Source organism: Aplidium turbinatum, chromosome 3, assembly GCF_918807975.1.
Source record: "Aplidium turbinatum chromosome 3, kaAplTurb1.1, whole genome shotgun sequence".
NCBI lineage: Eukaryota > Metazoa > Chordata > Ascidiacea > Aplousobranchia > Polyclinidae > Aplidium > Aplidium turbinatum.
Window position 1 is genome coordinate 6,403,398 of NC_137474.1, and position 22,672 is coordinate 6,426,069.

Here is a 22,672-nt window from a genome sequence, read left to right on the forward strand (position 1 = left end):
CTCGCAATTGAATAAGTGCCGGATTCGCCGAAAGTTTACAAGCGTGTAACTTAATAGCCTGTGGATATTTTTTACGATTTGCTGGTCAGGGAAGTTTGTTAGCGTCATCTCTTTGAAATCTTAGGTAAATTTAGCGAATTTATTTTCCTGTCAGAAACACTTTAAGGTTATGATTTCTACAAATTCTCTAAATATACAGATGCGGTTGCTAGATTTAAGAAATCACCGAATCGGTTTTCTCTGAAAAAGGTTGTTTCCGAATTGGGATTTTGAAAAAGCTTTGTGGCTAAAGCCATGTTAGTTTTTTTGTGCATACCAGGTGTGCCTTTGGAGCTTGATGTAAAACTTATGCTTGCTTTGTAGTTTGCTTGTTTTTTCTTATAAATCATTCAAAATGATTTTTGTTTTCTTGAAGCGTCAAACACATTGATTCAGGGAATCGCACACAACCAAACTACATATGGAGATAAAGCCATATTCATGTTTTTGATTCAATGTTTTTGTTAAACAACCTCATCAATAAATTTGAATAGCAAAAATATTCTCAATAATTATTTGATTAGATGCTGGTCAACTGTATTTTTCTGTTTCTACAGGTGTTGTAGCATTACATATATATACATACACATAGAATTTAATTAAAGATTGTTTGTTGAACAAGGTGTCAATATGCTTCAACTATGAAATTAAAAGTGTTGAAATTTTGAATTTATACGTCTTTTCATAAAATGATGGTTAAACATGTCTGATGAAAAATGGTTTCTTGGGAATGTAAGTCGAAAAAATGCCGAAGAGTTAGTAAACATTTCAGGCATTGATGGAAGTTTTGTCATCAGATCTAGTGAAAGTATTGCAGGAGCATACGCTTTGAGTGTCCTGTAAGTACATTATTGTGCCATCATCGTGTAGATACAAAAGTTATGTAAGATTTCAACAAGTTTAGAATAGCTACATTTTGATGTTTTATATTTTTGGCGTAGTCTTTATAACTTTTATTAGCTTTTTGGTAAAAGGTGATAATTTTAAATGAACTAATCTTTGCTGCACTGGTCATCAACTATCATATGATGTTGAGTTTTATTCATGTTTTCTACATCTAAATCTGTTTTATAAAATGTATATAACTAAAAATAAATGTTGCTTTACTTGAGTTTTCAAAATGTTTCATTTCACAGGCACAACAAAACAGTTCACACTTACAGGATACTTCCTACAGATAATGGCAGACTGGCTGTTCAGGTTTGCGAGTTTCCAAAGTTAATATATTTATTGCTACATACTTGTATGTAATGTACTGTAACTTAACAGTTCTTTTTTATCAGTACAATTATTGAAGTTAAATTTAGAAGACTCGATAAAAGAAGTTTTTGAAGTTTACTTGTATTTATTTTATGCTTTAGGATTTTGTTGCTGTAGATATTGCTTGAATTTTTATTTATTTTCAGGTTTGTGTCAGATCAAAATAGTTGGAGCATTGAAATAATAAAAAAATGTTTTGTCAGACACATAAAGGTGTTCAGCTGCGTAGCTTTGAGTCGTTGGGAGACTTGGTGAAAGATTATCGAAAACTTCAAAACGGTCTCGTCACTGGACTTACTACTCCTGTTGGACTGGATATCTTGACAGATAGAAGTAGTCCTTGTGAACGGGATCAACCTGTTTGTAAACGTTCAAGTGGAAAGATGCAATGTGAAAATGGTAATTTAATACAGAAATTTTTGCAGCACAAAAATTATGTCGACGTTTTGAAACTATGGAAAAAAATTAAATGAATGCTCTAATGTTGTTAATTGCGTTTACATTGTATTTTTTATGTTGAATTTTGTGCCTGATATGCAGTTTGCCAACTTTTGTTCTCACCATTTAACTTTTGCATTGAACAAGTGAAGAATTTGTTGCTTTAAGATATAAAGTTATGATGGGTGTTATAATCATTTTGCTTGCTGTGACACATTTATATGTTGAAACTGCCATGTATATTTAGAACCGACTTTGCCTGCTGCTCGTATTGAGGCTCTACCATTGCCTCTGATACCTGCTACTGCTGTAACATCATCTCCAAATCTCAGTACATCAATTGGGAATATAGCAATTAAGCCAACACCTCTAGAGATAGCTACAAGTGTGCCTACTCAGCTTTCTCGAGAAGGTGACACTCCTCCCCCATTACCCCCAGCAAGGTGATCATAGTTTTCAAAGTTGGTATATATCTATCGAATGGAATGAGTGATATTGCATTAGATGTGAAAGTCATACATAAAACACACGAAATAAACCAGACATTTATTGTCATGGTGGTATTAATAAACGTATTTGTGCATTTTTCATTTGACTTTGAGAAAAACCCATGGCGTATGATGACAAGACTTTATAACAAACACTACTCCTGAGCATATTACAGTTAACAATCTGCAGTCTGTTCTGTTGTTGCATTTTGTTTTCTTTTTACACGGAGACGGTGAGACTGATTTGTTTGTCTTGCACACCAAACACATGAAGAAACCCAACCAGTCTGTTTTACTTTCATTGATTTGACGTCTAGACGTATGGACTGGTTTGACTTGCTGTGAAATAGCATGGTGTTGAATTTTCAATTTAATTTTAGAAAATCTCCATCGTCAAGTACCACCGCTAAAAGGCAAGTTCTCTGCAGTGATGTCCCTAAGCCATCAACGAAAGAAGACAAAGTCAAAGCAAAGTTATTGTCACGGCTGAATGATATAAAGACCATATGGTAATTTTAATTTCCCTTTGGCTAATTAAAACGATTTACATTTAAAGCCGTTGAATGACTCATTTATAGTAATAATTTTTGCAAATTTTCTCCCTTTTAACAAATTTTGATTAAACCTGATACTGGGAAACACAAAGCTTTTGGTTTATGGGCTTTGCAACATTTTGGAGATGGCAATTTCTTGAACTTCTATATAAACTTAAACATTTTCAATGCCTTTCAGTTTACTAATATTCAAGTTTTTTTTGCTCATATTGCTCAGGTCAGGTGCAAACACCCCTTTCTTGGAATCAGTGCAGCAGTATACATCTGAGGGGGGTCTTGACGCAGACTGCACCTCGATTGGTCGTGGAGAGCAGCAGTGCTTTCAGCTTCAAACTTTGCTTGCCCAAGAAGCGGTTGCTTTTCAAAAGTAACAAATTTTTGAATCGTTATACAAGATTTGTCAATTGTCAAAAACCAGTCTAAAGTTTTTCAGTTTATGGAAGTTTGTGTATACATTATACTGTATAATGTGTAAATATGTAAAATGTAAAAAGATACTCCGTAGTATTTGTGTTCTTTTGTAACATTTCTACCACAGCTTAATTTTCAAGATATTAAAAAAGTTGTGAAACTTTAAAAAACGCAATTAGTGGACAAAGCTCACTTAGTGCACACTGCGGCAGCTAAGCACCCAATTCTTGTCGCAACATTAGGCTCAGCCTTCATGTATTCAGCAGCCAGCTTATTCCGTTTCGAAACTAACGTTTAGGTTGCGTAAGAGATGAGTTAATGACACGAAAAGTCGTCTCATCCTAACTGATCTAAAAATAAACCTCGTTTCGTTTCAACCGAAAAAATACAGATTTACGAAACTTTAATTTGGAATCCACCGGTCATCGTGATCATGTCACTGTATTAAAAACTTTATTTGAGTTTGGCAATCTCTGCGAGGAATAGGGCATACCTAATTTTACTTCCTTCACACTGCTACTTTGTTTCCGTTTGCTAATGCAGAGAGGCATTCCTTTCTTTTCGAGTGTGACAGTGAGGAATGGACCATTTCATCAACTATTACACCACCACGATTGGAGAAGTTTAACTATAAAATTTGCTTTCACAGTGAGTTGCAAAATTTTCTGGTGAAGATTGATATTCTGAGACAATTGTTTGATCAGAGTTCGCCGCCCTCTCTAACTCGTACTTCGTGCAACTCGGTAAGGAGATTCACTCAACTTTAGATTTCGAAAAGTTGTTAGACTCCGAAGTCCTGCTGTGTTACTACTGTATATAAACTCCATATGAGGATGGCGGAAACAGCATAAGTTGCTCCAGTTACCAATTAATCAATTCAACGGCCCCTTTTGAGACTATTTGAAATAAGCGGCAAAGAATGTCACTCTGGGTGTTTTTAAAGCGGTGAATGGAAGAAGAAAGATTGTTATGTTGTTTAAAAAGGTTAAAGTGTTCCACCTTCCTATATTGATCCCAACAGGCCTTAAAACGTGGCAAGTGATGAGAGATTGGCTGGCTGTGTCCACTGTCCACCTCATGTCGCATTGGCCATCCTTCCATCATTGATGACTGTTTAGATAACCAATCATAGAATGCTGACTAAGAAAAACAACCCAGACAGCAAATCAGTCGCGTTTTACATTGAATCAATGTAAAAACGACTGATTTGCTGTCTGGGAATGGCCATGTTAATCGTTAAATTGGCCTATAATGGCTTCATGTATTCTTCCAAGCTTATCTGGTTTAATGTTAGTGCGTTACAACCTTCAACTAATTCCTCATGTTTCTATTCGCAGACGCAAGATACGGATGTCGACTTTGACACGTTCCTAACCCGCCTGGGGAGTTGCCGAACAGTAGTCAAGCATATCAATAGAAGAGCGTGCATCAACTTACAGGTAAGCAGCAAGCGTTGTGAGGTTCTAATTGCTTGCTTCTTTTCTGCAAAGTAGAGGTTTCGTGCTTTGTTGACCCGGAAATAGCTTGGTGTGCGTTGACTTTCACATCTCTGCTGTTTAGTCACAAGAGCTGACAAACCAACGGTTCAGATTATTGCGTTTGAAGCAGTCTAATCTATTTGCGTGGTGCATTTTTGTTCATGGTTTTCTGTTTGGAAAAATTTACGGCTTTTGAGAGTAGGGATTCTTCGTCATACACAACTCATATTCTATACATTGCTTAATATAGCGTTTATTGACGAAACCATTGGCAACATGACTATTGTACGGCAGTTTGCTATAAATAGCTTCAAGCTGGCTGAGCCTGATACCGGGTAAATTTCTATTATCAATGTGCTGATGTGTATAAGCTGTATCATAATGACCACATTGTATATTATATTTATTCCTCAGCCCCGTGACAAACATCGATAACCGTTGAATTCGAAGCTTTCCTGTAAATTGTTTTGTTCCTCGTGCATATACTGTGTTTAGTATACACTCAAGTCACAGTCTTCTTTATTTTGACCTCCTCTGGCCTTCTGATGTGTCTCATCTAGCGACGATATGTGTGCTTTAACATCCACTTTTGGACACGTGTTTTAAATTGCTTTTTTTAACCTTGGACTTTTGTTAACACTTTCAGGAATTACTTGGTGTCAGCCAAACACCTGTGGAGCGTAGTTGTCTACCAAAAAAGCGGCAAAGAAAGACAGACAGCAATTCCGAGAGAACATTTGAGGTAGCACAAAGTTTTTTCGAAACTCGAAAACCTAATTTTGACTTTAGAGGTGTGATAGTTTTTTCATTGTTAGCAGAACCAATGCATTTTTTTACGCAAAACCTTGATTATTGTACATACTGTCATGTACCTACCATTCAACGGAACTTACAGCCTGTGTGTTGTAACGAGTGGGTTGCATTTTATCAAAACCCCTCACCAACTAAACTTAGATGAAGTTGATAAGAAAATCACGTTGGTTTTATTTCTTGCAATGTTTTTATTTTCCCCACTTCAACGCAGTAGTCATAGAATTTTTGCGCAAGGGAGTATAGACAATTTTGCTTGACAAATGCTCTTTTTATTTGGCATTGACATAAGGAATTGGGCATTTACGGAGTACGAATTTATTAGTATTTTAGAGAGATTTCACTTTGTCCACAGACATACCAGTCTACAGACATACCAAACAAACTAACTTCAATAGGTTTAAACCGTTTAACATAAATTATATTTATCACACAAAAGAGGCTTGTTGGTATTTTTAGAAGAGGTTACTTAAATACTTATACTTAGCTATAGTGATTGAAATTTCTATGTAAATTTAAACAAGAATTTTGCAAGGGTGATGTGCTACCTCTTGGGCTCATTGTATTGTCTCCATACTGGAAAGTCCGGTATGTAGGTGGTTCGCCCATTTATTACACTTCCTGTGATATGTTTGCTAGGCACATACTTACCTTGCAACAACTCGAAAAGACTGCAATTGCACGACGTAGTGGTGCTAACAATGTTTGGCCTGCGCTCAAAATGACGTCAGTTGTCCGTCGAGAGCGCATGGCTGTGTCCTGACCAAATGTTTGAAGATTGATTGTCTTCCTGGAAAATCCTCTAGCCTGACAGATACTTTTTCCAAACTATTACTCGATTTCTTGCCAACTCGATTTCTTGCCACTTTGTTGCAGAGTGTAAACATAACAACCTGAACTCACGTTACATTTTCGACGACTAAGCATGCATTGCATATTGTGACATTATTTTCAGGTCAAACCAGAAGGGGCCATGATGTTCACAAAACTTCGGCTAAAGATTAACGTTGAGAAAGGCACCCTGTCGATGTTGAAAACAGATGGCACAACGATCACGATCTATGATCATACTAAAGGTAAACTGGCATTTATCTATTGTGTTATTGAAGTTTCCATGGCGTAAAAATACGCTTTATGTCGGAAAATTTTGTGCTTTTAATCACTGGTTAACTTTAGTCTGGTCTTGAGTACTGGTATATGATACACTACGCTTTTGTATAGCTGCATGTCAAAGTTTATTTTGAATAGCGTTGCTCTCTGGCTGTTAGTTCAAGGTTTTCCCGTTACAATTTTACGTGATAATTTTCAGGAAAGTGAAACCACTTGTCTGTTTATGTTAAGTCTGGTTTCGTTTGCTTTTGTTTCCAGGAAACGTTGCTCAGTGCCCGATTGCTATGTCAATTAAACTTTAATTTTTAATGAAAACAGCGAATGGGCTTGATCTGAATTTTAAACGACTTTTTATTTGTGTACAAAGGCAACATCTAACCTTCATTCTTATTACTATCAATGGACATTAAAACATACCGTCAGTTATTAATTACAGTGATGATCGTTAAATGCTTTTTAAGACTTATCGTTTGTCCTTTTCTGAGAGCAACACATATGTCTAATTGTGTAATGGCTACAACGCTGTATAAAAACGCATTGTTATTCAGCTTAGGTCTAATACATGTGTTTAAAATAAACAGTATTTTGACGTTTGCAAACAGCAGTTTAACGTTATCTTTGCAATCGTGAACTCATAAATGTGTTTGTTTAGTTTTGCAGCTTGTCAAAAGCAACAAGTCAAAATACAAGTTGAGCATCTTATTTGAGGGAAGCAAAAAAAGGGATTACAGTTTCGAAAAAAGTGACCAGAGAGAAGCTTTTTGCCAGCTTATGCAATATGTTCGAAACAAACATAACGTTGTTACTGATCCTGATTGCGTCTCTGTGTTTTGTGGTTCCTGGAACATGGGTATGTTTTGTGTGAAGTTCTGTTTGTAATACATGCTTTTGGATACCTCGCCTGTGTGCCAAAAATACATTCTTCAACTGCAAAACTACGTCTGCAGACGTTGAATTAATGTAAAAAGCCACTAATTTGTTGTATGGGTAGCCATGCCACGTACATCATGCGTAAGTCACGTGATCGAACACCAGTTATGTCACGGAGGTCGGTGCGTACGTCACGTGACTCACTGTCATAGATCAGTGATTCTAACTTCTGGATCACCTTCTCAATACAATAATTCTACTGAAAAAGGTGTTAAAAATTTCCAATCAAAATTCGAGTCAAAAAATGATGTTGAGTTTTCTAGCCCTTCACATCATTTCTCATCTTGGATGGGAAACGGTCCCCAGTTTCAGTCGAAATGTGCTTAAGCTGTTACGACGTTCAGTGGTTTTGTTCAACACACAGTTGTACGAGATGATTATTTGTGTTTTAAGTTATCGATTGATTTTTGACTTGGCTTCAGACGTTCTCATGTTCCACATTAAAAACTCCAGTGTAAAATTACAACGAATGACTGTTTCGTGGTTTTATGAGTTCAAATTTTTGTCTATTTAACACTTAGCCACACAAAAACTTCTTTCTGACGTGACAACGCTGTCATTGAAGATTTTTCTGGAAGAGTTACTCTTTGTTTCATCTTATTCTTAGGAGACGCTATCCCTCCTTCTGATATCAGCTCCTGGTTCCTTTGCAAGGGATCAGGGAAGTGCCTGGATCCAAGTATGCAGGAGGTTCCTCATGACATCTATGTAGTTGGGACTCAAGAGACGGGTCTTCCGGAGAAGGAATGGTCAAATAAAGTAATGGACACCATCCAAGATATAACTGATACTCCATTTCATCTGGTTAGTTATATGTGTAAGCTAGTGCTCAATTTCTCCAACTTGTGCATTTTTGCTCCAAGTAATCAAATGTGCGTCATGTTTTGATTATTTTGATAACTGACACATTATATTGATTAACTTAATCAGCGATAGAAGTTTTGTGGATGTTTTTTTGTGCTGATTCCAAATCTGCGCTCGGTTTTTCTCTAGCACATCATGTTTTGAAAATATTTATTATCCAAGACTTTTCAATATAGTAAATAGAAGATTGCTCATAGCCTAGCTCAAAGCTGCAGTTTGTCGTCTATCTCTCGGCAGAAGATGACGACAGTTCCTGAAGGAAGTCAGACGAAAAACTGCAGCTTCGAACCATGAGCAATCTTCAACTCGCTATTTTCAAGTTCTGTACCACCAATCAACTCTTAAAGAGTTTCACTGTTGCAATATTCCAAACCTCGTGGATAAAGCACTCTGTTTGTTGACAGGTTGCTATGGACGCCCTTTGGCATATAAAGATCATGATCATTGTTAAAGAAGAGCATAAGAATCGTATCAGCCACGTTCAAACGTCGAGTGTGAAAACAGGTTTGTTCTTGTATATGTACTTATAGTCACGTCTAAAAAGCTCGTCTGAAACCCTCTGACGTTGAGCATGCAGTAAGCACAGGAAAGCTGATGATGATAACGGATATTTGAGGCTTCATTCAGTTTTAAATATTTTTTTTTTCCATTGCTCGAAGTTGCAGTACTTTTCGTCTGGTTCTATCCACAGAGAAAACTGTTGCAGCTTCGAGCAAAAACGAACCTCCTCCTCGCCATATTGAAAGTCTGTTCCAGAAACCAAGTCTTTAGATATTCGCACATCATAAACTGTTATCATATAGGATCTGACCCTTTTACTTACCCGTAATTGTTGATGTACAGTATATTGCATATTCTAATTTTGAACTTTCATTGCGGAAATCACTTGCTAGGCTCCAGCGTTAGTGCTTTGGCGTGTAATTGTGTTTAAATTTTTTTAATTGACCCAGCCGCTGGGCATAGTGGCAGAACTGGCAAAACAAAACTTATTTCCAAACGAAGTTGTTTCTTAATCAGTTTTGTTACCCGGCCGGCTACTACATTAATTTTGACATTTATTCGACGCATGCACACGTTTAATTAATGTAAAAAGACTGATTTTTTTCTGGTGCCGTAGTGTTGGAGCCGTGTCGTGATCAGCATAATTCACTTTCATTTTCAAGAATACAATGAGTGGATTGTCTCACATTTCTTTTGATCGGATTTACCCCATTTTCCTATCTTTAGACTCCTTTTTTATTGTCTTTGATGCAAGGCTTACAGGCCTTTCTTCCACTATATACTATTGCTTTGATGACTTAGGCGATCCTACTATTAAGAAGTCCATGACTTAGGTCATTGAATCTATGTAAAAAAGATCTGATTTGCGAGCTGGGTTTGCTTATAAAATCTCTTATTTTACAACAATTGATTTAGTTTACAGTAACCCTTGTCAAATATGCAACAGTCGTGTGGCATTGTAGCAGCGATGTTTTTATTTATTACTGAACCACTAGGTATCGCTAATGCGCTCGGCAACAAGGGAGCGGTCGCAGTTTCCTTTCAATTTGGTGGAACGTCGTTTTGCTTTGTAAATGCCCATCTCACATCCGGATCGGAGAAATGTGTAAGGTACGCATCATTTTTGTTTCTTTCCTGCAAATATTTCCGTTTAATGCTCTGCTTGGTTATATTCTTGAAGCATCATGTCTTCAGTTGTTTACTATATTTTTGTTTAGTTTTCAATTTCAATCAGGGTTGCCAGATGGCCTAAAATTTTGAAATTTTTTTTTTATATATTGGCCTAATTTTATATACTGTGTCCGACATCTAGCGAATCATTTGAACATTTGTTTGTGCAAACGTTTAATTTCCTGTGGTATCAGTAATGTGTTGGACCATCAATAAAACGTTTTGCCTGATTTGTCTTGAAATGTCCCAATTTCAAGCTAATACTGTCTGAGTTCCTTCAGGATTACTTGGCAACTCTGATCCCAACTCCAAAGACTTCAAAGTTCTTCCCCTTTCGTCGTAACAGCTTCGCGAGAAAGTTCTCATTTTGCCGAACAAATGATAGAGGCTAATAAGCCTTGATAGTTTTCAATGCGACACATGTTTTATTCTTTTCACACGCACAGGCGCAATCAGAATTACTACGACATCGTCCGTTCCCTGAACTTGGGTGAAGATAGATTCAAGAGCTTTGACCTCACCAACAGATTTGACCATCTTTATTTTCTCGGGGATCTCAACTACAGGTAACAGTCCGTCTGACCAACTTAAACATATTCTGCACAGCCTTGATTAAGCGTTGATGCAAAAATACGTTTATTTAACATTGAGATTGCGCCAGCACAATTCTAGAACTTTGTTGATACGTAACCAAACGCTCTAGCATTCATTTTAACGAAATAACATCAAAGCAAAATTCATAACCTTTCTTTTTCGTTTTCTCTTTGCTAACTTTCTAAAAATAAATTTACGAACCAGCTGTTCTCGAATGAGAATTCGGAAATTTATTTCCTTGTTTTGGTCTATTCTGTGTCACTGAGCCTCAAGGGGAGAAGGTTACTCATTCCCCCGATCGAAAAACTCGGCTTCAAAAGGTACCGAAAGTAGTTCACGAAATTATGAAGATTATTTTCCGTTCAGGGTGGAAATGGAGGTAAAGGACATTCTTGAACATATCAAGAGAAACGAAATCGAAGTTCTGTTCGAAGTTGATCAACTGAAAAGAGAGAAAGGACTGAGCAAAGTTTTTCTTGGGTTTGGTAAGACCTGCTTGTAATGGAATCTTTTGACACGCAAAATATCTTTTGACACGCAAAGTTAAAAAACAGCAATTCCTCGGTTCACTTCGACATAATTACCGGCCTACTGTATTAATTTTCTCCATGTGCAGATGAAGACGAAATCCGGTTTCCTCCAACTTACCGCTACGAGAGAGGAACTAGAGAGACGTATGCTTATCGCAAGGTGAAGAAGACTGGGATCAAGATTAACACTCCATCATGGTGCGACCGGGTTCTATGGAGGTCCTATCCCGAGACACATAACGTCTGCCATGCCTACGGTAACCAGGCTTGCTGTAATCTTGTAAATCTTCCTTATTGTTTGCTTTCTTTTGCAGCTTTGTGATTTACAGTATCTGTGGTAGTAAAAGAAGAAAACAGTGGATTAGCTCAAGTAAAGTTTTCTATTTTCCCAGTTATTGGTATTCTTTTGTTTTGTTGTGTCCATGGCGGGACGGTTATGGCCTTTTTTGTGCACATAGAGTGTTTTTCAGTTAGCTCGGCTTCCTTTTTGACATCATTTAAGTGCTCAGCGACGTTACAGCGATGTAAAAGGGCAACTTTTGACAGGTCAACTGGAGATAACATTGTCGTCATTACATGACATTGCATTGGTTCATTTATTTCAGTGTTTTAACATTGGCTAGACGACCTTCAGATTTTGCTGTTTTCTCGATATTCACTCAAACTTCTTTGCTGGCTATTACGTCTAAAAACCTTATTGTAATGTTTCCTATTCAATTACAATAACGCGACCTTACGTCATTGCTCAGGATGCACTGACGACATCATGACGAGCGACCATTCGCCATTGTTTTCGAACTTTCACGTTGGTGTTCGAAGCCAGTATGCTTCTAATCATGGTAAGTTATTGAATTGTCAGATGTTCTTGTACCTTTTGCGTTTGTAGAATTTGTTGCAATAGCGTAGGCTAGTTGGAATGTTAATTCTATCACACGTATTCTATTTGGAAAATAGCATGTTAAATTTCAGCCAGAAGTTTTGTTTTCTATGCTATGTCAGTGCCCAATCAGATCTTTTATATAGTCCGCCATTTTTAAACTTTCCCCCTTTTTGTGAACTGTAGACATCTCAAACGAATCTGACGGACGCGTCCAAGCGTCAATCAACTTCAATAAAGTCGAAGTTTGGTGTAAGTCCGCACTGAGGGGAAGCTTTTACCTCCAGATCCATTCTGTCTGTTTGACAAGTGAGTCACACACGTTTGATTTCTACCAATTTTATCACCTAACCATCACAACCGGACAAATAGTTCAGTTACTACTTCAAGACATCTTTCCAGTACTTCATAATGGCCCATTTTCTTAAAAAACAGTTTCAACCTTTTTTGAAGTTTACTTGACCTCGCTCACTGCATTAATGTTGTGGATACTAGCTGCGTCAATATCTGCAACACTTGATTCAGTGTTTGCCAATGATGAACGCTATTTTGCAGAGTTTGTGAAAAGCAGCAGAAACAGCGGATTGGAGAGCTTTGACTCTGGAACCAATCGAGTTAAAATCGTGTGGAACGCGGACAGCATTCCCCAGTTGACTCCGATCATATCCGACAAAGAGTACCTGATGGATCAACACATCCTCATCTCAGTGCGCTCCGAAGACGACAATGAGATACACGGTAGATGCTTGAGACTTTTTTGTTTATCTTTTTGTGAGCTCATTCAGTTTCAAATGCTGGCATTTTTGTTTTGATTGCGCGCAGTGTTTCCTGTTGCAAATTCCTGCTTTTGTCAAGGCCACAGTTCTCACAGGAAGTAGTCATGGAGTGATACGAGTCAAAGACTGATGAGAGTCATAATATGTTGCTGATGACATCAAGCCGACGTTGTGTAGTCAACTTCCTTCTGACTGGGCGCTATGTTAACAATGAAATTTAATACCACAGATACTTTTTACAAATTGTTCAAGGTTTTCCTTCTTAATGGGTTGAATGGTCTTATAGTAATCAATCATGGATTAAGCAAATCGTCCGATTAGAAAGTTTAATTTGCAGACCGTTTAATCTTTACCCACCAACCGTAATCCGCTTGTTAGAATCGCCAATTACTAATCTACAGGTAAACTTAGCCGAACTGATTTTCAGTTATTAATTAGACAGCAAGCGTAATCGGCCGCTCAAAATATCCGCTGTTTGTGTATTTAACCCTTATTTATGTTATATTTAAATCAAGCTATATTTAAGCGTTTAAAAATGTGAAAAATTTTTCTTCTAAAGGTCTTTGTCATTAGCTTTAGCTTGGCGAATCAACCTTTGATTTGGCATTCAACCTTGTATATCAGGTTCACGCTTAGACGTTGAATGAAAATGACTGAGACTAGTTTTGGTTTAAAGTGACAGATATGCTTTCATTGCAGGAGAATGTGTCGTATCACTGCGGCCTATGGTGGCAAGTTTCCCTCGTACATTCGAAGACAACTTGACCCGGAAAGGCGATGTCACTGGTCAAATACTGGCTTCCATGTTTGTTGTAACCAGGTACGACCCAGGCAGCAATGTCATTCTGCAGGCGTTGAATCAATCCTCTGGAAGTATACGAAACTGCCAAGAGTAAGCTTTTAAAGAGGTTTTCTCAGCAGCCAGTCCGAAGATAAGGATTTCCACAATTAATTATTATGCCAGGTCTTGGGCACCACTAGATTTATGTGGTCACTTCCTCTAGCTGCCTTTCTCTCAGCAGTTACGCCCACTTAATTTATTACACTCTCGGTAAATGTGGGCGGTGTTTTCCGCAACTCGCTTAAGTTGAAAGTGGAACCAGGATCACATGATTACAAAGCAGGTAGAAGTAATTTTTTAATTAAAATAACGTTCGTTTTTCATCTAACAAACGCAAATTTCTCGACAATGTCTGAAAAGTTACCAGTCTTTTTGTCGTTTTCATCCAGGGACTCCGTGGCTCCGAAGGAGAAGACTTATGACTTTATTCGGAGAGATGATGACCTAGCAAGATCAAACATGGTAGGATTTCCTCATACAACTTTGGCCTGATGCTGTTAAGTGGCAGACATTCGCTGAAGACGCATATTGGATAGAAAGTGTAGTTTAATGAATTAATAACATTTAAAAATTTTTTTCTAGATCAGAAAAAAAAGTTGCGCGCGATAACTTTGTTTCGAAATTGAATTTCATTTTGTATGTTTAGCTGTTTTACAGCAATATGGTTTTGTGATGTACTATGCTGGACAGGTAGTAGCTACCTAATCTAGCACCCCTGAAGAAGTCAGTCGTGTCTGATTGACGAAACATCTGAATAAAGACAGATTATCCACTGAAACATATGGTGATAGTTTAGTTTATTTGATGCTAGAAGACCGTATCATGTTATTGAGTGTAGTTTCTGTCAGGTATGAAAGTTATTGCCTATTCGTTTATCTTTTGGGATTTTTCGTTTATTTGTTGTTGTTGTTATGGTGGCATGTCGTGTGAATACGTGTCAGCTGCAACCCAGGCAGCAAATCATTCCCTTTTTACATTGATTCAACGTCTGTAGAGTGTAGACGTTTGGAAAATTTGGAAAATGGCCAGAATCTATGTTGCGCAACCAAACAACTTTTCACTTTACAGATCGAAGAAGTTGTTTATTCTGACCTGAATGACATCAAGAAAGTTGTTGATGCGCCTGCAAAGCGAAAGTCAGAGGCTAATATAAGGAAACCTGCTTCTTTGTACGTAACTTATGTATTCTGCGTTTCAATAGTCTACCGTAGTCCAGTTTGAAAAATTGGCTCATTTTACATTAAATCAGCGTCTGCCGACATTGATCAGATCAGAACGCTTTGGGTGCTGTACTTTCAAAACAACCAGTTCTTATATGTGATGACAAATGTGTTGCACAGTGGTATATAAATATCATAAAAGGCACTTTTCAAGGCACCTTGCTGGCTGACCCTGATGTTTCGAGATGAAGACCAGGCTTTTTGCAAGCAAAGAGGGGAGAGAGACTTTGTGTGATTAAGTCGTATTGTTAAACTTTTGTTGGACTTATTTCCCAGACAGCAAATCAGTCGTTCAACATCTGCAGACGTTGAATCAATGTAAAAAAACGACTGATTTGGTGTCTGGGTTGTTACATAGCACTTGAAAAGTACGGTTACATAAACTAATTTTCAACAATGCATTTTTCTGTGTGTAGACCATTCAACCAGTCTCAAGGTGCATTGCCTGTGAGAAGAACGGTGTCAGTTGAAGTTTCCCCTTGTAAAGAGCTCAACACCTACAACGGTAGGCGACTTTTTATAACACCGAAAATTAAAAATTGAAGGATCACCAACTTTTTAAAACTTTGAGATCCCCTCGCTCAATGCAAAAACACAATCGCTTTCGAGTCAATTTGAACAGATTATAATAATTGGATATATTCCAGACAGCAAAATCCGTAATTTTTACATTGATTCAATTCAACGTCCGCAAACGTTGAATCAATGTAAAAAATAGTTGCTTTTCTATCTGAGTAGGCGTTACAGAACATCACATGCATGCAGAAAGTTTTCAACCAAAAAGCTTCTGTCTTGATCTTTAAGTGTTTTGAGATGTTTTTGTCATTATCATTTGCATTGTCACCACATAGTCTTGGTATGGAACTTGAAACGTACTAATGTGACACGTACGTTAATGTTACATAACACTAATATAACCTGGTAGTGCGTCTGTAGGACATGCCAAGTTTTAACCGAAACTTTGATGACACATCGTATTTTCACTTTCATTGTTTGTCCCTTCATTTAAACGTTACTTGAAATCACGACAACGTGTTTTTGTTAGAAGCAACTGAAAGTGAGTACGCCGTTCCCGATGAAGTGAGATCCTGCCCCAAAACTCAACTGTCCTCACAGAAAAATATGCAAAACGCTCTGACAACAATTATTGGGGGGCAGAAACTGTCGCCTAGACTATCTCCGCGGCAAGGAAGGTAAGATATGTGTTCCATCCAACAAAATCCGTGCTTTTTTATTGATTTAACATATAATAGGTGTGTTTTTGGGATTTTGTCTGAAATTTTGCACGTAGAGCGGTACTTTATTTATATACACTGGAAAGCTTCCCCAAGGTTGCGTGGCGATGTCTTTGGTCGCTTCTCAACAACTTCATTCAAACTGTATAGCAATGACAGGAATTTTCCTCACCACCACCACCGTTCACAACGCTTTATTTGTTTCAGCCCTGTCAAGGGGAGCACCTTGCCTATTAGCAACGTCATCAATAAAGATACGCATCTCAAGATGATGACCGAGATGGAAATAACCGCCAAGAAACTCATTCAATGTAAGCTACAGCCTTTGAAGCTGCGGTCGAGCTTTCGCAGCTCTTACATTTCTACAAGTTCTTCGTATTTGGTGGTTTATTAGGATGCTATATTTTACGTATAGGCTAGCTCACCAGGAAGACTGCGAGTCATACGACGCCCAGCTTGTAACCTCTCAAACCTGGTTCAATCCCCGGCTAGCGAATTTTTTTCCCACAAACTTTTTGTCTCATTTGTATATTTCTGTAAGTGTAGCCTCTACTGGTTACCGCGCGGCGCGCGTAACTGTTTTTACCGATTTGCGCCCTCCAGGTCCAAATCTAAACATTGAACTTGAAAAAAACGTAGCCTGGAGACACACCTAGTCTAGTCAAGTTTAAAAAAGTTGAGAAAAGAAGTTGAATCTGGTCACTAGTCTAAAAGTAAGATTTTCCGAATTGATTAAGAATTAACCCTGACCTTACCTTTTTTGAAAAGCTTTTGTCCACAGCAAAAATTAATGGAAAGAAAAAAAATTGACTTCGATGAGCGTCGAACCGATGTCCTCACGAACATAAGGCAAAAGACGAAACCACTGAACCAAACACGCTAACGAAAAATGTTTGCATTCACACTGTATAAATACAAACTCTATGCGAAGTAACAAAAAGTTCGTGGGAAAAAAAATTCGCCCCCGGCTACGGTGCATCACAATTTTTCTTAATATCGTAATCACGTAATTGCTAATCGTAAAAAAGTTTGGAAAATTGAACTGCATCTTCCAGCTTAACTACCTTAATCTGTTACATCGAGAACCTTTCTTCTTAGCTCCCCTCTCCACGTGTTTGATGATCATGTATGAAGCCCACTGTGTACGAAAAGTCTTGTTAAAGGCATACTAAATGAAAATTTCAAACGGGAATTAAGCATTGAAATGAGTAAACTGAACATTCCAGAATACATTTCAAAAAAAATTACCGAAAAAAATTTGTTTTCAATGGCGCTGGCAAGGCCCATAGTCCAATGTTTCATTTATTTTCATTTTTTTCAAAATAACCAAAAAGTGCAAACACTGCTCGAGAATACGTAATAAAAGACAGCAATAACAAAAGCCACGTTACCACATTTGATGTTTTGAGCAAACCGTGTGATGTTTTGATGTTGAAATGTGTTGTTTTGATGTACACACATACATACATAGCCTACAGTCAAATCGCCCGCAGTAACAATTATTGCGCGATTAGCTGATTGCTATAGTCTTTAGTGACGTAACTGTAGTGTACAGTCGCACGCTTCGCTGCTCAGGGCCAATCTCGTTTTGAAGGCTCTGACAAAAGCACGCGCGCAATGGTGGTCAGACCGCAATGGGGCAAAATTTTATTGAAAATCGTTTTATGGTGGCATGTTAAACACAAAGAACGTGGAAAATCGCCAAGTCAGGTTTTTCCTTAAGTATCCCTTTAAATGTTTCCCTTAATTTAAAAATGACTTCTTTCCTGAAGTTGTACAATTGTACATTGCCTTTATTCCAAAAGTTCGTTTCAATGACTAACTTAACCAGCTCTCATTTCATTTTAGCCCGTTCGTTGCCTGTCTCCAGAAAAAACTCAAACGCTAGTGGTTCCCCCCCTCAAGCTCCCAAGCAGTCGCGATCATCGGCACTGATGCCACCTACCGGCAAGGGTAATACTAAGTCTCGCTTTCCAACACAAGCGCTAGAAGGCGCTCTACTCAAGTTCACTCAAGAGGAGACGGTTCAGCAAGGTCACCATAAGGTCAGCAGAACTTTCTGTTTTCATTTATAAATAAATCCGTTGATTTATTGCATCAACGTCTAGTAACGTATTATCAACGCTGGTGAAAAAGTCCTATGGCAATAAAACTAAAAGGATATGTTATGATTACCATAACCTGTACTCAATACAACAGTGCAATTTGTGTAGAGAGGTTACGTTTTTAACCATAAACAAACAGACATGACTGAGCAACATTTAACATTATGAAAACAAAATAGCAAACGTTTTCGGCTAGCATCTAGCCCTCATCAAACCTTTAAAAGAAAAACAATTTTACGTTGAATAGTGTATTAATATTCTCTAGTATTTTTTATTCAATGTGTTTTCTTTTAAGTCTTGATAAGGGCTAGATGCATAGCCGAAAACGTTTGCTATTTTGTGTTTATAGTGTTAAATGTTGTGGTGTTGCTCAATACAATAATTATGCATAAACAAAAATGACAGTAGAAAAGGTATAGTGTGTTAGGATATCTAATTGCCAATACATTCACTTTATATTTTCACCTGCCGGTTTGCATAAATCTAGAAAGCATTGTTGTGACTTTCTGTTCTCACCGGTTTTATTATGTCATTGAGTCATTAGAATTATTCATGTCTTCCTCGCGCCGAGGAAATAGTTGTTAAAACTGGCTTAAAGACAACGAGCTTCACGTGTGAAAATGCCATACAAAGCTACTACTACCACGTGGAGGATGGCATTGCGCCTTGTGTCCTTGTTAATTCAAGAATAGTAATTCACAACGCTTCATTTGTACAGGAGTCCCACCCGAGTAACCATGATCACTTATCCAGTCCAGTTCACCCCAATCTGCCACAACAACATTCACTTTATGACACCCCTACCAACAAGGCCGCTATAAACGTGAGAGAGCTACTGATCTTGTGTGCGCGATTTTTATTTGTTACTTTTCGACTCTATCGACCGTAACTCTTCTTGTGTGGCTTGTTCATTACTGACACTAACAATCTTTGTACCTTTGTACTACTAGTGAGACTCCAGCCTGGTATCGGTAGCATGGAAGAACTCCTTCTTCAAAGTAAAAACGACGAATATTTTTTCTTTCCTTGTTTTGTCTGAGTATCTGAACATTAGAATTCGAGTCAAGGATTGAACGGCTTATTCTAGCACAGCATTCTTTGATTTAAATTGAAAAAAAAAAAATTATCAGGTGAGAAATGCAAGCAGCGCGCTTGACAACTCTTCAGCCCAACTGGCGTTGAAATCTTTAAACTTTTCCCCATCGTCAGGTGAAGCTCAACAGCAGCAAAGTGACGGTAAGTGACATGAGAACTTGTGCAACAGACTTGTTTTTCTAGCACGACAAAAGGTGAAAAGTAGTTCTATTCTTTTGCATTATAGCACAAGTTGACTCGACGAGACTTACTTTGAGGGTTATTTTTTTCAACTTTTAAACTCCAGCAACTCTTTCAGAAAGAGCTTATCCTGAAACTGTGGAAGACTTTCTAGCCAGGATCAATCTTCCTCAATACAACGTAGTCTTGCAGGATAACGGATGGGATGACGTTGAGTTCTTGAGGTACATCACTTTAATAAAAAGAAGACCGCAATCGTTGTAATAAATCTTGAACATTACCCAGACAGCAATTCAGACGCTTTTTGCATTTATTCAACGTTTGCAGACGTTAAATCAAGGTAAAAATGACGGATTTTGCTCTCTGGGTGTGCAGTGAAATTTAGTAAAATTGACGTTATAGGGACGTGCACTCAGTGTGTTACGTTTCAAGCGCCACTGCGTTGACTCACAAATAGCAGTAGGCCAATACGATGAACTTGTCAGAATGAAACTCAACTCTCAAATTCAAAATCAACTCTTCAAAATCACCCTTTTTCTGCTAACTGTTTTTCCGTTGCTGCTTGATTCTTAAAACCGAGAGCTTCTCAATAACCAAGGCCATCTTAAAATAGAGAAGATGGGAGTTTGTTGTCGAAATAAACATTGTCCTGACTTGCGGCAGGAGTGTTCCACACCAGCCGCACCCAGATTGCAGATAATGTGGCCATCTGTTTAAGATCACATACTATTTAATCGATAAAACATTTTGGAAGTCGTTCATCGGGAAATTAAAGGTTGCTAATATAGGTTGCTTATTTTGTGAACTTTGAAAGTGTCATGCCAACCTTGTTTATCCCATCATGCATGCAATGTGCATGCACAACTTGGGTTACGTGAAGATGATCAGTTATTTCTCTTTAAATATAAGTTTACAAGAGATGTCTCCAATTCTAAGATGTTGTACTTTTAGATAAAGTTGCCTAAATTCTTTGTATAATTACACAGTCAATGCCAGCCAACCAAAGTTGTCTTTTTTACACCGTTTTTAACGTTTGACGACGTTCAAACTACGTAAAAAAGACAAGTTTTGCAAGCTGACGTGTGTATACAGAGTAAGGTCTGCACTTTGTGTATGTTATTTGTGTTGCTTCGGTTGTTAGAATGCATCACAATGAAACCATGACAATGACATCATCACTATCACAATGAAACCACGACAATGACGTCATCACAATCACAATGAAACCATGACAATGACGTCATCACAATCACAATGAAACCATGACAGTGACGCCATCACAATGAAGCAATGATACAATCACAACGAAACTTTATTTTGACTAGTGGAACTTTGTTGTGTATGGAAAACGAAAGTTGAAAGAAATCCACTTGTGTAAAATCACTATACCTTGTTGTTTTTAGCGCCATAACGAAAGAAGACCTGGTGATCTGCGGTATCAGCAACCCCCACCACTGCCGAACAATACTTGAAACTATACAATCTCTATACTTATGAAGCAAGTTCTCGTGAAAATTCAGTTTTTATCTTTTTTGCTTAGTCACGATGACGTTGCACCCCTTAGTCACTGACGTCGCGATCCACTGTCATTTCTAGAAGCGTCAAATTTTGCGATCACAAGATGTTGTTCGTGAACAATGCAGTGTCAGAGACTCAAGCCAGACAACAAAATCCCTCTTTTTTACATTGATTCAACGTCTGCAGTTCGGTAGTGACGTCTGCAGACGTTGAATCAATCTAAAAATGACTGATTTTGCTTTATGGGAAGCAGTGCCTTCTATCTACCAGCATTAGAAATGAAGAAAATATTTTGCAGACAACGCAACCGACAGTGGCGCTGTTGCTTCATACGAATTTTCTAACACCAGGCTCCACGTGTAGGCTTGATTTATGATTAATTAAAATTCGGTTTTTGTTTTTCCCGTATGATCTACGTTAATTAAGCGGATTATTTTTTAGCTAATTTTGTCAGAACATTTCTCCCATTTCCAGAAACATTTGCGTCTATTCAGGCGCGAAACGAATAAAGAGAAATAGATTCGAGCAATTTCTTACACAGAAAACGTTGTAAAAATATTTAATAATTTTTGCGTGTTTTTTTTTACAAGACTTTTATTGGGATCAGACTGCGGAATGGTGTTAAAAATCCTTTTAACTTGTTTGGAATTCTGTTGTGGTGAGATTACAGGATTTAAAAAGGTTTTTGATTTACTACACCTAAAAAATATGAAATTCTAAAAAAAAATCTAAATAAAAATTTCAGTTGTCAGTTTACAAATACTTCAAGCCTATGTCTGACGCTAATTTTTCACGAAAAAAAAAAGAATTGTTAAATTGCTAATTCAAGAAAAATATACAAGTCCAGTTGATGTCAAGTTATCTTGTTGTGTATTGCGATTTCGAATATTGAATTCTCTTCAGCACAACTTTATAACAGGTATAGTAAAAATTATATCATGTTAAATTGCAGTTTGCTTTTTTGATTTAGGTACCATAAGAAAATTTGGTCATGTCGAGCCCGTACAGGCAATCCTTGTCTTGACCTTCGGTGTTTTATGTACCTTGTTGTGAGGGTTGCGATGAATCAATTCAACTAATTTTATAGGAAAATTTTTGTAGTAATCACTGTCTCTGAACTTTTGTCACATTTTATCATTTTTAGATCAAACATTTCCCCGTCAAGTGCCATCGTGAAAACACTTATCAAATTTTGGGAAATTTTTCCTATTTATCATAAAGCATCTTAATTTGTTTAATGAACACAAATTAGATTTGATCGGTCCAGTTTATTTTTAGAATTGAAGTTCCACATTCAGCTAATCTTTCTCTTTATGCATCGTTTTAACGTCCAACAACATTGAAACGGTATAAAAAAGACAGTTTCTGATGACTGGGAGTTATCCCACTTCTTTCGACCTTTAATCTCTTGCCTGGTACCACCTCTGTCTGGTGTTTCGTGGCAGAAACTTGGCGGTCCACTTTGGCTCTCCAGCTTGCGAAGGTTTCTTTTTGGTTCGCTGCCATAGATGATTCAGCTCTTATCTCGCTCCAAAACGGAAATGCCGAACAGTCTGCAACGCAATATCCCTCAATTTGAAAAGTGTGTAAATTTCAGCTCAGAATACTTTGGCTCAGACCACCTACGCATACCCGCTGACCTTTGAAA

At 37.6% G+C, this 22,672-nt stretch overlaps 1 protein-coding gene across 1 annotated transcript; it reads left to right on the forward strand.

Moving 5' to 3' along the window:
* The first annotated feature begins 741 nt into the window (after positions 1 to 741).
* LOC145766144 (phosphatidylinositol 3,4,5-trisphosphate 5-phosphatase 1-like) lies at positions 742 to 21,448 on the forward strand. The gene is made up of 31 exons (XM_082577801.1): positions 742 to 878; positions 1,176 to 1,239; positions 1,503 to 1,698; positions 1,985 to 2,180; positions 2,606 to 2,734; positions 2,997 to 3,146; positions 3,840 to 3,933; positions 4,528 to 4,629; positions 5,315 to 5,410; positions 6,434 to 6,554; positions 7,241 to 7,438; positions 8,126 to 8,322; positions 8,787 to 8,886; positions 9,879 to 9,993; positions 10,500 to 10,619; positions 11,014 to 11,132; positions 11,264 to 11,434; positions 11,927 to 12,016; positions 12,241 to 12,363; positions 12,610 to 12,792; positions 13,530 to 13,650; positions 14,061 to 14,133; positions 14,740 to 14,840; positions 15,308 to 15,396; positions 15,937 to 16,084; positions 16,334 to 16,437; positions 17,975 to 18,171; positions 18,950 to 19,054; positions 19,362 to 19,467; positions 19,625 to 19,730; positions 20,910 to 21,448. The coding sequence occupies exons 1-31, from the start codon at positions 742 to 744 to the stop codon at positions 21,001 to 21,003; spliced, it is 3,945 nt and encodes a 1,314-aa protein (XP_082433927.1). The 3' UTR covers positions 21,004 to 21,448.
* Positions 21,449 to 22,672: the final 1,224 nt, after the last annotated feature.